Source organism: Corvus cornix, chromosome 2, assembly GCF_000738735.6.
Source record: "Corvus cornix cornix isolate S_Up_H32 chromosome 2, ASM73873v5, whole genome shotgun sequence".
Taxonomy (NCBI): Eukaryota; Metazoa; Chordata; class Aves; order Passeriformes; family Corvidae; genus Corvus; species Corvus cornix.
In genome coordinates, this window is record NC_046333.1 from 33,451,927 (window position 1) to 33,466,876 (window position 14,950).

A 14,950-nucleotide genomic window follows, 5' to 3' on the forward strand; every position below is an offset into this window, starting at 1 on the left:
TAAGGGTGTTGTGATAGTTTCATATACTTTATATCATTTACTTTTTGTTTAGGGTGAAACATTCCTTTCTGAGAAAAGAAGTTCAGAGAAAACAGCAACATATGTAATCCTCATTAGCAGGATGAAAAAGGTGAAAGTCTAATCCTAATTAAGCAGCCTGGACAAAAAGCAAGCTGCTTTGTCCTCCTTACACATAGCATTTACTCTCCTACAAGCATGCCAGATATAAAGCAATACTTGCTGAAAATCTTTTGACATGGTGTGTTTGCTTTACCTTCACAGTAGGACATATGCAGAGATAGTAGTTACAGATGCCTTCAGTAAGATATATTTTTATTGTGACTGATACTCAAAACGCTTGTTCCAGCTTTTTTCCTATCCTGCCATTCCTGAATAACTTAATCTTTCCAGAAAATTTTAAAGTTCTCTAATACTAGAAGTCAGAAATGCCACACTTCATTCCCTAAAACTGTTCCTGCTTCAAGCCACCTGTAATCAATGTGAGGGGAAGTGTAGCCTAAAAAACCAGTTATCTCCCTTTTCAGCTTCTGTGTTTTGCCCCCTACATCTGTTTTCACTAACCAGCCACACTTGGCTTTCCTTTGCTGTTCCCACCACAGCTTCTCTCTCATTTCCCAAGCTTTATTTGCATAGCACTACGCAAACTTTACACCCAGTCATATGCCCCTGGAATATGCACAACAGTCCTTCTCTAATTCATATCTTCACATTCCAGAAGCACTGCACAATCCAGCCTTTTGGAACAGTGCTGTCTAAAGTAACAGCACATCTCCACAGGTTACCGAGGCAGAAATAGAAGCCATGCGTCATTTGCTTTGATAAATGCAAAGTACTGATGGAGAGAGGAGGCTGCTGTAGTGCAGGCAATTCAAGGAGTTTAACAGACAGAGGATGTCACCAGTAGGAGGGAGCTTAGACAGTCTGGCCATTAAGGTGCCACAGTTGTGGCTTATGGTAATGCACTTGTATTTGCTGGACTAAATGAATTCAAAGATTACATTGTGCTAATCTTCATTTGAAATAAACTGAAAGAATCTAAACAGTCAGTCTTACTATTAATTACCAGCTTTATGATCTATTCACTAGGAAAATGGAATTTAAACTGCACTCATGGAGAATGATGTGAGAGAGTCTTAGAAAAAAAATTATGAACTTGCCTATACCCAAAAATAAGTAGCTAAACTTCAAAATGCTTGAGAAGCATATGCTGTGCACTGTAACTTCCCCTCTGGTTTATATGAGTAGGTATCTTCACAGCACAGTATCTTCAAATACAGACACTTCCAAAAAATTAGCTTTCTAGAAGTACTACTGAGGACATCGACAAAGTTGGAAGTTTGAAAGCAGAAGACTCACTGTGCTAAACTAGATGATGAATAGCCACGTTATACTAGATTCTGGCTGTCTGAAAGAGACAGAATTACAAAAAACTGTTGCATACTTATAGCAAAAGCATATTTGTTCTCTATTAACTTAATCATTATGAAGTGTTTACCTCTGGTTGAGCAATAAATTCTCTCAGAAGGTGTCCATTCCATACAAACCGTGGATCTGCCTGCAGCAAGAAAAAAGCCAACATGCTTTTAGAGACAGTCAGTTCTGTTTAGTTCAACATAAAGGCAATATCATAGTATCCATGTGTCATGCAAGTTTAGGTGAACAGGTACAAATGGAGATGAAGTTCCCTTCTTTCATCAGTAGCCTTCACATCCTCAACTAGAAATCTAAATAAAGATTGGAGAGAACTGTTCTTTTAACTATTCTTAAGGGTGTTGCCTGACACTTCTAAACCATTAACAACTGAGCTGCAGAACATAATGCTTTGGTGCCCCTATACTGGGGTTGTTTCCTTCTACCAGTACTGTGAAAAAATAACAAACACAAATATCAAACAAAAACACCCACACAAACACAGACCAGACTTCTCTTGCAGAGGCAAACTGGAAATGTTCAAAATTGCCACCATCCTTTTGATAAGCCATTATACTGCAGCCATGGGCATATGAAATTACACTGAAATAATCTTAACCATCCAAGATCTGAATTTACTTGAAATTGATGCCTTTTGACTGTACTTTGCCTTTCAAACAACCTTCTGAAGTGACACAATTTTAAGGCAAACCAATCCTTTTGTGTCCTTGCTCTCCCTGGCAAGAGCACCGCCAGAGCAGCATTTGATGATGCAAAACAATCCCCAAATGTAAACATTTTTTCCAATATTAAAAAACCAAACCAAACCAAAAACCCATCAATATAGACACAAGAGAATGTCAAGCTCAAATTGCATTTAGCTGCTGTCTTTAAGACAAAAGCAGCATACTAAATTCATGCTTCACACAAAAAATTGGAATACTTTAGACAGAATACAACATCCCAAGACTGACAGCCATAAAACCCACAATTCTATTCCAAGTTATCCTTGAAAAGAATATGAACACAAGTACAATTTATTCCACTTTGGATTCCTCCCCCCATTCCAGGTCAAAGGAATAACTTGCTTTCTCACAATTTTTCTGCTTAGCTCCTTCTTATTGTAATTAGAAGTGTTCAATATTAGAGGCAAAAATTTAATTTATTTTGGATTTTTCAAAATCCATTTAAAGTAGATCTGCCGATCTGGAAGTGTGACACCACATCAGAACAGATCCCTAGAACATGATACTGCTCACAAACTGAGACTTGTGTGAACCAGTGTGTTCAGACACAACCCATAATAGCTTGGATAAAACACTGGAATCATTTAAACATCATCTGCATAAAACTGACTGGCAATTTCCAAGACAGACACAAAGCAAACTCAAATCCTTACCCTCTCTAGAAGGCTCATTTCCTGGAACTCTGGGCTCGTGTTGGCCAGCCGTTGCAGGGTGTGTGTTAGGTCATAGGTTGTTGAGAAGTAAAACCCGTCCACGCTCAAGACATGGTTAAGCATTGATAAAAACACTTTATTGTCCTGCAACTGTTGAGATGAGGGAAGAATAGAAGAGCTGTCATATACTACTATCAAAATATTTTCCTCTTGTCAGCTACCACTACTTTTTGAAGTGATGAGATGAATTTTGCTAGTGCTCTAGCAATGCATGACATCATCCAGAGATTACCATACAAGACGGAAAGCATGAGAGTGCAATTCTGATACCAGTTCACTGATAACTTGCAGCTAGCACACTGCAACCAAATTCTGCAACAACAGTGGAGAGCAGAGAACAATATTCCTGTGAGGTAAATAGCTACTGATTTTAAACTAGTTCTAACAACTTGCAAGCAAAAGGGAAGCTGTTAGTTTCCCTGAAAACCACTCAGTCAGTCAAAAAAAAAAAAGGCAAGATGGCAAGACAAAAGAATAGTTATCAGATACTAAGTTATAATTTGTATTCTGGTTCAAGTTCTGATTAACCTCATTCCTTTCCTGAAAAACTATCAGATTCCCTTCCAGCTCCATTGGTTAGACACCCTGACCTGCTTTTTATCAATCCACTACATATCTGTTTTAAAATATATTCCATCTTGCCCTCCCTCAAAAAAAAAAGTTAATTCTTCCCTGCTGGGTAACTATGTAATTGAACAATTCCAAAAAGAAAGCAAGATAGATAAGATGACAGCAATGCAGTTTACTGTAGGGGCTGTCAGAAGAGTAAACGTGTAAGAAAGACTTAACAGAAGCATTAGGAAGGGTGTACCATCTTAAGAGAAGCAAAAATGCACATCCATAAATAGATGATATTCTAAGTTACATTAATAGCTTCATCAAATTAAGCTCCTGTGGCAATGAACATTAACATACAATAACATTCCTCCATACTCCCCTAATCAATGTACCTACCTGAATATCAGTTAAGTGCAGCATGGTCTTTTTGTAGGAGAGGATGTCAAAGTCTGTTGCTTTCCAGATTGCATGACTGAAAATCTCACCTACTTTTTTCTTTTTTGTTATTACAATAAGATATGTGCCTGTAAAGCAGAAAGAACAAAGTTAAAAAAAAACAAAACAAAGAGCTGCATATATTAAGAAAAGCAGCCTATAACTGTATCAGAAAACTGAAACCAACAGAACTTTATGTCCTTAAGTGTAGCAAAAGCACACAGGGCTGGAGCAAAAGCACAATGTACTTGCTAAGCCACCCACTTCTCTATGTCCAGAGACCTTGAGCTACTCATTAAATTTAAGGAATTTTAAAAAAAAGTGGACAAAATAAAGTGTCACCTACTCTTACTTCTGATCAGAGACAATCTGAAAATCTTCAGGTTTGCTAACTCAAAAAGAGGCCAATGCTCTTGAATGTGGTTAGAAAAGCACAGAGCAAGTCCAAAACACATGAAAGGAAGCATGCTTCAAAAGCCAAAAAGACTATTCAACTTATCATGAAAAAATATTCCTCCTAACAGGTTCAAAACAGAACAAAGACATTTGGGTGTCTGTTAGCAATTTAAGTCAGGAAGTTTGCTATTTCCCTGGTTGCTTAAGTAACGAAGCAAAAAATCCACCTCATAATCATGGACAGTTCACTCAGAGCAATTAATTTACACTCACTGGTGACCACAACATAACCTTATTTCTAAGCATAGCATATTTCAGTGTCATCTTGCTTTTGAAGGAAAAGTTTACTCTTAATAGTGCAACAGACAAAGAATATTTATATATGTTAAAGAGGCTGCATTGCTAGATACAGGGCTGGTTTTACAGTTAACAGCAGTGAACTGCCTAATAACACTTAGCTAAACATTTAATTTAACTGCTAACATCTTTACTTTGACAGCTCTACGCTAACACTCAGTGCAAAGCTCTAGAGGGTAGAATGAAAAAACCCCAAGCTTTTACATATTCTATATTTTATTTAATATTCAGTCAGATGAATAGCAATCATTACTGAGCCTGTAAACTGCCTTTGGGGCAGTTCAGTTTTAAAACAGTCAGCGCTCATCAAGTCCCTAAGACACATGTATCCATTATATTACTCTTACTCTGCAAGACCCACATCTCTTTAGAATACGGGCATAGAAAACTCAGCAGTTTTAAGATCCTGTCAGAAGTCACTGCATTCAACACAATCACCCTTTGCTTCAGTTGAGAATACTTCAGTGAGTGATCTTTTATCCTTTCTACACATGGAGATTGCATTCAGTATGTATCCTGCTTATTACATAATTTTTCAGACTACTTCAGTCTCAAACTCTACCAAAATCTACAAAAAGGATTGTTGGAGCAGCAATGCTCACTTTCCTGACAGCTTACACTTTATGCATCAGGTTTATTTGCGGCAGTGGCTGCTTGGATATGACCACTGAGACACTTAGAAAACGGAACAACTTATTCTTACGTTATCCTAAAACTCCCTTAACTTAGAATTGGTCCCATCCGCCCTTCTCCTTTTCATGTTGGATTTTCTCCATATTTGCAGGGCAGTTGCAACACAATCATTACTTGAACAGCTGCATCTACTTGTCTATCACCCTGTCACTCTCAGCTATTTGTGTACCGTGATTATTGATTTAAAGTCAAGCTTCGCAATGCAACAGTCAACTGTTGCACCAAATCCTGCAGCTAAGATTAAAACAGTTACAAAGAATAAGTAGATGAGGTTCTTTGCACTCGTTTGAAACGCATTCCTTAAAACTCAAACAACCACCAGTTAACCCTACCTTTAGAGCACCTCCTGGTTTTAGGAGTTACACAAACATTCATGATAAAGTAGATTTGGATGCCTCCATCCTCTACAAGCCACAAGGAAAACTTATCATTCTGATGAAAGTGCAACCTCAGATACTTGCAAATACTATTTTTGCCTTTAGAGCTTCTTTAGCAATCTATTTTGTCTAAGTGTTTTTAAAGAGCACAGTTCTGTTCTCCTTACCTGCCACCAACCGGATTGTTCCCAATACACCAAATATAGGCCTCGTAACAGCCGAAGGGGGAACATCTTTTTTAACTGAAAAGCAGAAGAAAAGAACATTTCAGACTGCTTCTTTCATGACTGTATTGGAACACTACTAAAACTAGGTTTCTCCACCCTTCCTGGTTAAATCAAGTTTTGCTACAGTGTTAAATATAAGAAACAAAGCATCAGAATTTAAAAGCCTCATGGAGGTTTGGGAGGAGGACCTGGAATTCTAACCCAATTTCTAACCAATTTCTCATGTTTAATCAAAGCTGTCATTTAACTGAATAAATTCAAGCTTATTTACATGATAGTATAGCAAGTAGACTCCTCAATAATGTATTGTCCTGCCAGCTTCCAGAAGCTTTGTTTTGAAGCCAGCAAGACATAAAACACAACCAAACCATAAGTGCTTGTGCCTCCCAGGTCTGGTTTGCTTCTTCTGAGCCTTGGTCTACTTCTGTCTCTACCTCTAGTTTTGCAGGCTCTCTCTGCAAAAACTACCAACAGCAGCATACACGTGGCAAGGGACACAGTATTCCAAACAACATACCAAGAGATCCAAGATCCAAAAAGTATCCAAATATCAATTAAAAGTCTTAGCATGTGTAAGTTTCATCAACCTACACTTCTAAAACAACAGAAGGGATATTAGAGAAATCTAAAGAAACCCAAAACACCCCCTAGAATGAGGCATTTTCCCAGAACTCAGAAAACTGGGAAAGGAAACCCTTGACTCTTGCTTTGCTTTAGACACCCTTGCAGGTTCATCTGATAAAACACTAGTAGTGAGAGAGATTTAGACTAACAAAACACTTGGGATAACAATCTTTACAGTTTTGAAGGGACAGTTTTGCAGGAGAAATTGAGCTAATATACTACAATTCCAAAAGTATTAGTGGGATGGGCACACTATTCTTACATTCGGCTTCTTATACAGGAAGTCTAATAAAAGAGAGAGAATGACTGCTTTTATATTACTACTACTGTAGCATTTCTGTCGGTTTGGAGATTAGTAATACTGTGGTGCCAAACTCCTAAAGTATCAAAAGGGAAGTCTCCCACTGCCTTCATTTTACTGTTATTTAATCAAAGTTCATTGTTTCACATTGTTTAAAAAATGAAACTAAAATTTTCAAGACATCAACAGGCTTAAGACTACTCCCAGTGACATTTGAATCCAGATTTGCAACACAGAACAAAATTTACACCATGGGTTTTTTACTGTTGCTATTTCTAGAGGCTTTATGAAAAGTCAGGTTTCGGTTTTATATAAAAAAAAGCACTGGGACAATTTGGAAAAGCTGCAGAACCCCAGTGTTCAATCCTTCCCCTGTTTGATCTTGAACTTCTAGCACCAACCCCAACTAGATTGGATGAGTCAGCTTCCCCTGTTGTGATGGACAGTCTTACCAAAAACAGGCAAGCACTATCACCCTGGTTACCCACAGTGAAAAGGCATTTGAAACAAAGCTCTCCAGAACAGAATACAAAGCACTGCTTTAAACAGTAACTAAAACCAAAAACAATTATGTCAGTATCATCTCAGTAAGGTTCTGAAGATCTTTTTGGACTCCTAGAGCAAAACAGACAGAAAGGACAGAGAAGACTGTATTGAGAAATACTGGTGAGGAGAGTCACCTGTAAGAGTGACTTCTGTGGAGACTCTATCAATAGCAAGCACATCATCTGCTCCATCATCACAGGCTTCCACATAGAACTTCTCTGGCGTTATATGTCTTTAAGAGAATAGAGAGGAAAAAGGAATTAGTTTAGTAAAACTTACTTTGGGTTTGTTTATTCTTTACCACCTGAAGACAGAGCAATCAATTTTACACCTTATTTCAGCTGCAAAATAACAAAATTCTCACTGGATTGCTTCCCAACAGCCACTGACGTTGACAGTGTGGAAAAAAGAAATACAAAAAGTAAATCCAGCTCATCTGTTATTGCAAGTGTCATGGCCTGTTTAACAATCTTAATCCTTTTTTATTACCATAAGGTAAAGATACGAAAGTGAGTTTGTGTACATAGTGGTCCACTCTAATTCCTGCAAGCTTAAACCATACCTGAGATAAATCAAAACCCAACACAAAATCAGAAATTTTTTAAACCAAAATCTTCCTAACAGATCAGACCACATGCTTAATGCAGATCTAATAAACATAAAAGTAATGTACGAAATGATAAACACACCTGCTTCACATTAGTGTTTTAAGTATTGCAAGAATCCACCAGAAACAACACAGTAGAAATGGAGAAGTTCAGTGGCACACTAATTTATTGAAGCAGGTGTCCCAACACTACCATTCCCCAGACTTGTTAGCCAGGTCTACATGACACACACATCATAACATGTATCCTCCCCACCAGACAAGTCACACACTGACTTCCTGTTCAGACTTCATTGCCATCTTTCCCTTCCTTCTCTTCAAAACCAGCACAAAATCCAATGCTAGTCATAAACAGTTTTTAGAAGTGTTCCTTAAAAATACACCCATTAACACAGTTGCAAGAAGCCAGACATGTTTCACTGTGCATTGGTAGGAGAGTTATGCAGAAGTGACTTGTAGCCGTACACAGGAAATGCTCAGCAAACAAACAAAACACCCCAAACACTCTTAAAACTAGTGTTCTTGACTCTTACAGTGATTTTTCTTAGTTTAAGGCTTGACAAAACATGGGGTCAGAGTTTTAAAATTCTTGTTCTAGTAACAGGGTAGATATTTTTAGGCTCTTTCTCCCTAAATAGATCTTGCATTTCTACACATCTTTTTTATTTTTTTTAATCCTTCAGAAAGCTGAATTAGAACCCTAATTTAGATCAGAGGACTGTGATGGCCAGGTAGCGGAGGGGGCTACAGGACTGGCTTCTGTGAGAAGCTGCGAGAAGCCCTCTGTATCTGACAGAGCCAATGCCAGTGAGCTCCAAGACAGACCCACTGCTGGCCAAGGCCCAGCCCATCAGTGATGGATAACATTATTTAAGAAGGGGGAAAAGCCCAGCACAACAGCAACTGCAGCAGGGGACAGGAGTGAGAACATGTGACAGAAACAACTCTGCAGACACCAAGGTCAGTGCAGAAGGAGGGGCAGCAGGTACTCCAGGAGCTGGAGCAGAGGTTCCCCTGCAGCCCCTGGGGAAGACCAGTGAGGCAAGGCTGTCCCCCTGCAGCCCATGGAGGTCCATGGCAGAGCAGAGATCCACCTGCAGTCCTTGGAGGGCCACGACAGAGCAGGGAGATGCTGGTTAATAAGTAGTGCTAATAACACCAAGGTTTGATCCTCATATGGGCCATTCACTTAACAGATGAACTTGATGATCCTTGTGGTTCCCTTCCAACTCAGAATATTCTGTGATTCTGTGAGGCTCTGACCCCATGGGAAGCCTGTGCTGGAACACTGGCAGGACTTATGACCCTTCTGGGAAACCATGCTGGAACGGTCTGTTCCTGAAGGAGTGCACCCTGTGGAATGGACCCACGCTAGAACAGATCATGAAGAACTGCGGTCTGTGGGAAGGACTCCCTTTGGAGAAGTTTGTGGAGAATTGTCTCAAAGTCTCCGGGAGAGGGACCCCATGCTGGAGCAGGGGAAGGAGTCCTTCCACTGGGGAAGCAGCAAGAGAGACAAAGTGTGATGAACTGACCACAAACCCCACTCCCAGTCTCCCTGTGCTGATGGGGGAGATGAAGGAGGTAGAGAAAACTAGGAGTGGAGTTGAGGAAGAAGGGAGGGGTGAGGGGAAGGTGTTAAGGTTTGGCTTTATTTTTTATTATCCTACCCAGATTTGACTATTAATAAGTTAAACTAATTTCCCCAAGTTGACTCTGTTTTGCCAGTGACTGTAATAGCTGAGTGATCTCTCCCTGCCCTTATCTTGACCCAAGAGTTGTTCCTTTTATTTTGTCTCCCCTATCCAGGTGAGGAGGGGAGTGATTGATCCACTCCAGGGGGCACCCAGGATCAACTCACCACAGAGTCCTTAAAATGAGGTCTAGAAGACCCCACTTTCCACCCACTTAAAGCAGGGCCAACTCAAAAGTTTATTCAACTTCTAAGTTAAACCCTGTTTCTTAGGGTGTGTTTTGACTCTCACGAAGGATGGCGATTCCACAACCTCACTGGGAAATTAAGAGGAAAGCCAGAGGAGAGCAAATACTGAACTGAAAAAATCCACCAAACACCAAATAACACAACCAACTGTAAAGCAATTAATAGTTAAGTGTTCATCAGATAATTTAACTTCATTACAGGAAAATTAGTCTATGGGTCCTAAAATGGGAAACACATCTACAGCATTTCCTTTGTAAATCAGCAGCCTTAAATCTTTCAGGTATACATATTAAATGCTTTATCTTCAAAAATAAAAACATCAGAGTAAGAAATACAAATATGCAGTTTGCTGAATGCTGAAGCCTTAAAACATCTACTTTGCTTTCATTGTTTCTGTTTTTGATGAAGTGCACATGTGCACCCCCAGCTTTTTAGGGGAGTTTCACAGCAATAATGGGAGCTGGTTTTATGGCAAAAAACAAACAAGCTTACACAGATAGAACAGGGGCAAGACAAGCTTAAACACATCTACAAACCCTCCGTTTGTTAAAGCATCAAAAAAGAAAACAGGATATACTATTTAAGATGCAGTCAGAAACCTATTGCTAGCTGGCAGGAAGCAACAGGAGGCATTTTTTCCACAAGAGAAAGCTGCAGCTTATCTTCCATTGGTTTAGTTGAACACTCATCTTTCTCTGGGATGTCAGTTGACACACAAGAGTTCAGATACAAAAACAGCCATGAAGAGAATCGACAAAGTTTAATATTGGACCTCTTGTGCCATTAACACAGATGCTTATGCAATCCTACTCCCTTACAGTCTTACTTAATCTGAGTATACCAATCAAAATAAGTTGAAAAAGTATGTTAACCTATCAGGTTGAACAGTCTCCAAAAAAAGCGTTAGGAACTATAGTTTCAGTTTTTGAATACTCTGTATGAAGAGCACAACACGGACAAGACATCTACACTGACTGGACAGAGCACAAAGAGCATTTCCATCCATGATCAGTATTTTTAAAAGCTGCTCCTTACATTATGAAGTGCAACATGGCCATGACACTACTACAGTCTCAGCACAGAGATTCACATGCATATTGGTTAAAGCCTGTTTTTAACCAACTGAGAAGCTTACAAATGTCAAATAATTGTCATAATAAAAAAAATGTTTTCTTTACCACACACAAGAATAACAATTTCTCCCTGAAGAACAAGCAGTCTTTTATTCTCAATATCCCCAAACTGAAAAGAAAACAGAGAGAACTAACGCTGCCACTGCAAATGGTGTTTGGTCTCTCAGTGTGTGTCACAGACCCCACTTTGCTAGATCAGATCCCAGCATTTCTCTCAAATCCTTGACCACATTATCTCCTGCCACTACCACTGCCCTTTTAACAACTCTATCACGTTTATCTCCTCTTACTCAATGTCTATAGTTTAAGCAAAGCTAGAAATTTATGTTTTGCATTCATTCAAAGTCCTCCTTCCCACGGTCCTCTCCAGGACCAAACTTGGTGACAAAAGTGTCGTAGAGAATGCAAGACAAGTCATCCCTGTTTTCAGCTCAATGGACCAAAAAGGCTTCAGCAGCTTGCAGCACTCTGAAACAGAATTGTTGTTGACTCTTTTGGATGTCTTGAGTGAGAGGGGAGACAGGGGCAAGAAGAAATCAAGTTACCAATCTACAAAGTTGACAGAACTTGAACAAATACTACACTGTTGGGATCATCCTTAAAAACTGCCTTAAATACAACTGTGCAACACAAAGTGGAAAGCCTAAGGCGCTGCAAGATATTAAATCCATGCTTCAGAAGAAGTGGGATAATTAGTGCTCTTCAAAATTTTCAACAGAAAGATGATTCACTTAGTCCTTGCTTCATTTTTGCAAGAAGTTCAATGTTTCCTAAAATAAATATAGTTGAGGAAGAGGCCAAGACTCAAAGCAGTTCCAGCCCAAGTTTACAACTTTACCAATTACCAGAACTAGGCTAGTAGTCTCATTCTCACTCAGATGACCTTTTCTATTGTAAAATCACTATAGTCAAGATGATTGCCTCTCACTTGTCTTTCAGAAAGGAAGCTGATGAACACTGCATGAATAGGTTCATCTCCAAACTGTATTCACTAGCAAGCTTGTATGTCTATCACAAGCTTAGACAGATGATTAGACAAGATTAGACATGCTAATTTTACTGATTTGACAAGGAGGTATTAAATGGTGAAGAAAGGATCATTCATGACTAGGAATCTGCAGATTCATTCTATTCTTTTAATGCATAAGGACAGATGAAAGTCCAAGTGCCAGTATTATACAAAAAAAACCAATTAGGAAAGCAGTATTTTATGGAAGGCTAAAGTGTCTGTAGTTATGTTTAGAACTCATTTTCACACACCAGGCCACATTCTGTTTTTGTATAAGCTTCATATTTGACAGTAGGAGCCTGCCTTCTCCTCAGCTACATTGTCACTGCTGTCTAGACCCATACAAGACATCAAGAACTCTCACCACCAGTATCTTGCTCCCCTTACAACTTAACAGCATATCAAATCTTCACAAAATTGGAGTCCTTTTATTCCCTTTTTTTAAATAAAGGAAAACTTAAAATCATTATAATGAACTATTTCTCAGTAGTGCTAAAGAACAAAGGAAGCAATAAACACTAATATTTTACATTGATAGTATAACTCACATTACTCAAGAGAAGTATTGAGGAACTGCAATCACCAAATTCCCATTTAAAATATTACTGAAGGTGACTTGGATTTCAGTTTGGTAATCTTCTCCAACTGAAACTGTGTGGATTGCTGCCAAGAGATAAAGCAACTCAGTAGATTTCATTCCTACAATTCAAAGTTGTGGGAAAAAAGTATTGATTCCTAACATAACAGAAACATAAAAAAACCCCAAACAACCAAAAAAAAAACCTCAAAAAAGAACAAACCACTGTTGCTTATACCAAGTGTAAAGTCAGATTCATTTACAATTAAGTGAGATAGTATTTCTTTTGTTTGTGTATTTGTTGTGAAGTTTCACTTCCTTAGTTACGTTATAAAGCAGCACTGTGTATAATACAGATGATGCAGTTGCATCCCACATTTTAATTAGGTTGATCTTACAGATAGGAATATTCCTGTGTTCAGATACAGCATGGAAGAGGACCCATCATGCTCTAATGGCCACTAAAGATAGTACTTCACTCAATACCACTTAAGCCTTCTAGGCCTCAACAGCCAAACCCTTACTTCAGTAATTGATCATTTCACCATAAATACTGAACATTGCTCTAATGCAGGAAACTCTTTGATGTCAGCCTCTGACTACCATAAAAAAGCAAGCCAAAAGCACACCCTGTACTGCATAGAGATGCATTTGGTATCTTGAGCACAGCTAACTGGTCTGCGGTGATACAGGAAAGATGTTAGTTTATGCAGAGTCCCGATGGTATGTTAAGTAACAGAGCTAACACACTGGTGGTTTCAGCACTCCAGAGATTCCAGATTTTCTAGGTGAGCAGGTGTGCTAATTATATGTCTCCCATAAATATTACTCCTTGAGCAGAAACAGCTCAAGGAATTGGAACATCTCCCAAAGAGCAGTAGTTGTTGCAGGGAGAAAAACCCCAGGATTTAGAAAACACTAATGGAAATACTATTTAAAAACAAAACAGAAAAGGCATTTATTAAAGGCTTAGCTACATAATGTCTATTTCCAGTGAAGTTTCACTCTAGATGAAAATAATTTACTGCATAAGTTAATGTCCTGCTCCACCAACATCCCTGAGCTTTACCACGACAGCCACTTAGATGGAGCAGGAAGAAAAAGATTTGTAGCTGTTCTTTCTGGAAGCATTATTCAAACCGAAACACCCCTTTAGATGTCCCCCCAAACACACACAAGTGAAAAGCACTGTGCTCAAGTGCAGTAGCTACTAAAGACTGACAAGTACTTTCACAAAGCATGTGAAGCAACATAACTATGGGTAGGAGGAGTTAAATTTGAAACACAGCTAGTCTCATGGACCCACAGGATACTGAGAAGGCTATCAGCAAGGTAAGTCTTCATCCAAGCACTAATGGAAAAAAAAGTGATTTTAACTGAGCCAAAACAACAGCCAGAATTTTCTCTATTCTGCAGACAGCTTTAACAATCAGTTTTCATACATTAACTGGACTGGCAACTCCACTACCAGTTGTGAATCCAATACCTGCAATAGCTGCTTGAATTTTACCATTTATTCCTGAGGCTACCAGAAGAAGTTAATTAAGTATAGCAGTGACACAGATGACAGCTATGGATAGCAGTTTTCAGGTTCACAGTTTTCCCCAATAACTGTTGGTGTAACTCAATCAGTTTCATAAGCAGCCCAAATGCCAGACATCAGCACTTTTACTGGTATCACCTGAACTTGACTGATGTCACTGGTCAAAGCACAAAAGTTGTGAACCACTACTTTTGATAAGGTGGAGAACACAAGAAGTTTGTGTTGAGAGCTAGAACCTGTGGCTGGATGTACAGGATGCAGAGCACTGCAGTCAGGGAAGCTCCATCCAGGGCCACCAGACTACACAGAAGAGGTACAGTCACAGAATCTGGCCTCATCTTGAGAATGAGTAGCCAGTTAAAAATCCAAACCCAAACACTGCCACCACTAAATCCTGAAACTGAAGTCTAGCCTGGATTTTTCATAAGAACATTCTCCTTTGACCTTGACAACCCGGTAGGTTTGACTCATCACTCAAGTTATGGCTCTGTATCTTCAAAACACTTAATAGAAAATCTGCAGCCATGATCACAACTTGGTGTAATGACAACAACAACAAAAGCTCATTTTTCAGAACACAAACCAATTCTGTTTTCATGTTTATGAAAAAACTCACGTTAAACTACATCTGAGACAGCCTTGTTCTAAAAAGATCAAAGCTTACTTTTAGCCAAGATTAAATTTTGAATGATAGAATTCCTTACTAGCCTGTATCTAGAGAAGTGCTTTTACTTG

General features: G+C 39.0%; 1 protein-coding gene across 2 annotated transcripts in view; it reads right to left on the bottom strand.

Annotated features, from left to right (window-relative positions):
* Positions 1–14,950, bottom strand: part of SACM1L (SAC1 like phosphatidylinositide phosphatase) — a 30,375-nt gene that overhangs the window by 13,696 nt on the left and 1,729 nt on the right. The window contains exons 2-6 of one of the 2 annotated variants that reach the window (XM_039549414.1): positions 7,539–7,636; positions 5,874–5,948; positions 3,845–3,972; positions 2,831–2,980; positions 1,517–1,576 (exon numbers count right to left, since the gene is read on the bottom strand). In XM_039549414.1, the coding sequence (XP_039405348.1) occupies positions 1,517–1,576; positions 2,831–2,980; positions 3,845–3,972; positions 5,874–5,948; positions 7,539–7,636 (511 nt within the window). Of the gene's footprint in view, positions 1–1,516; positions 1,577–2,830; positions 2,981–3,844; positions 3,973–5,873; positions 5,949–7,538; positions 7,637–14,950 lie in introns of those variants that run through there. The other variant, XM_019285833.3, reaches the window with a different exon arrangement.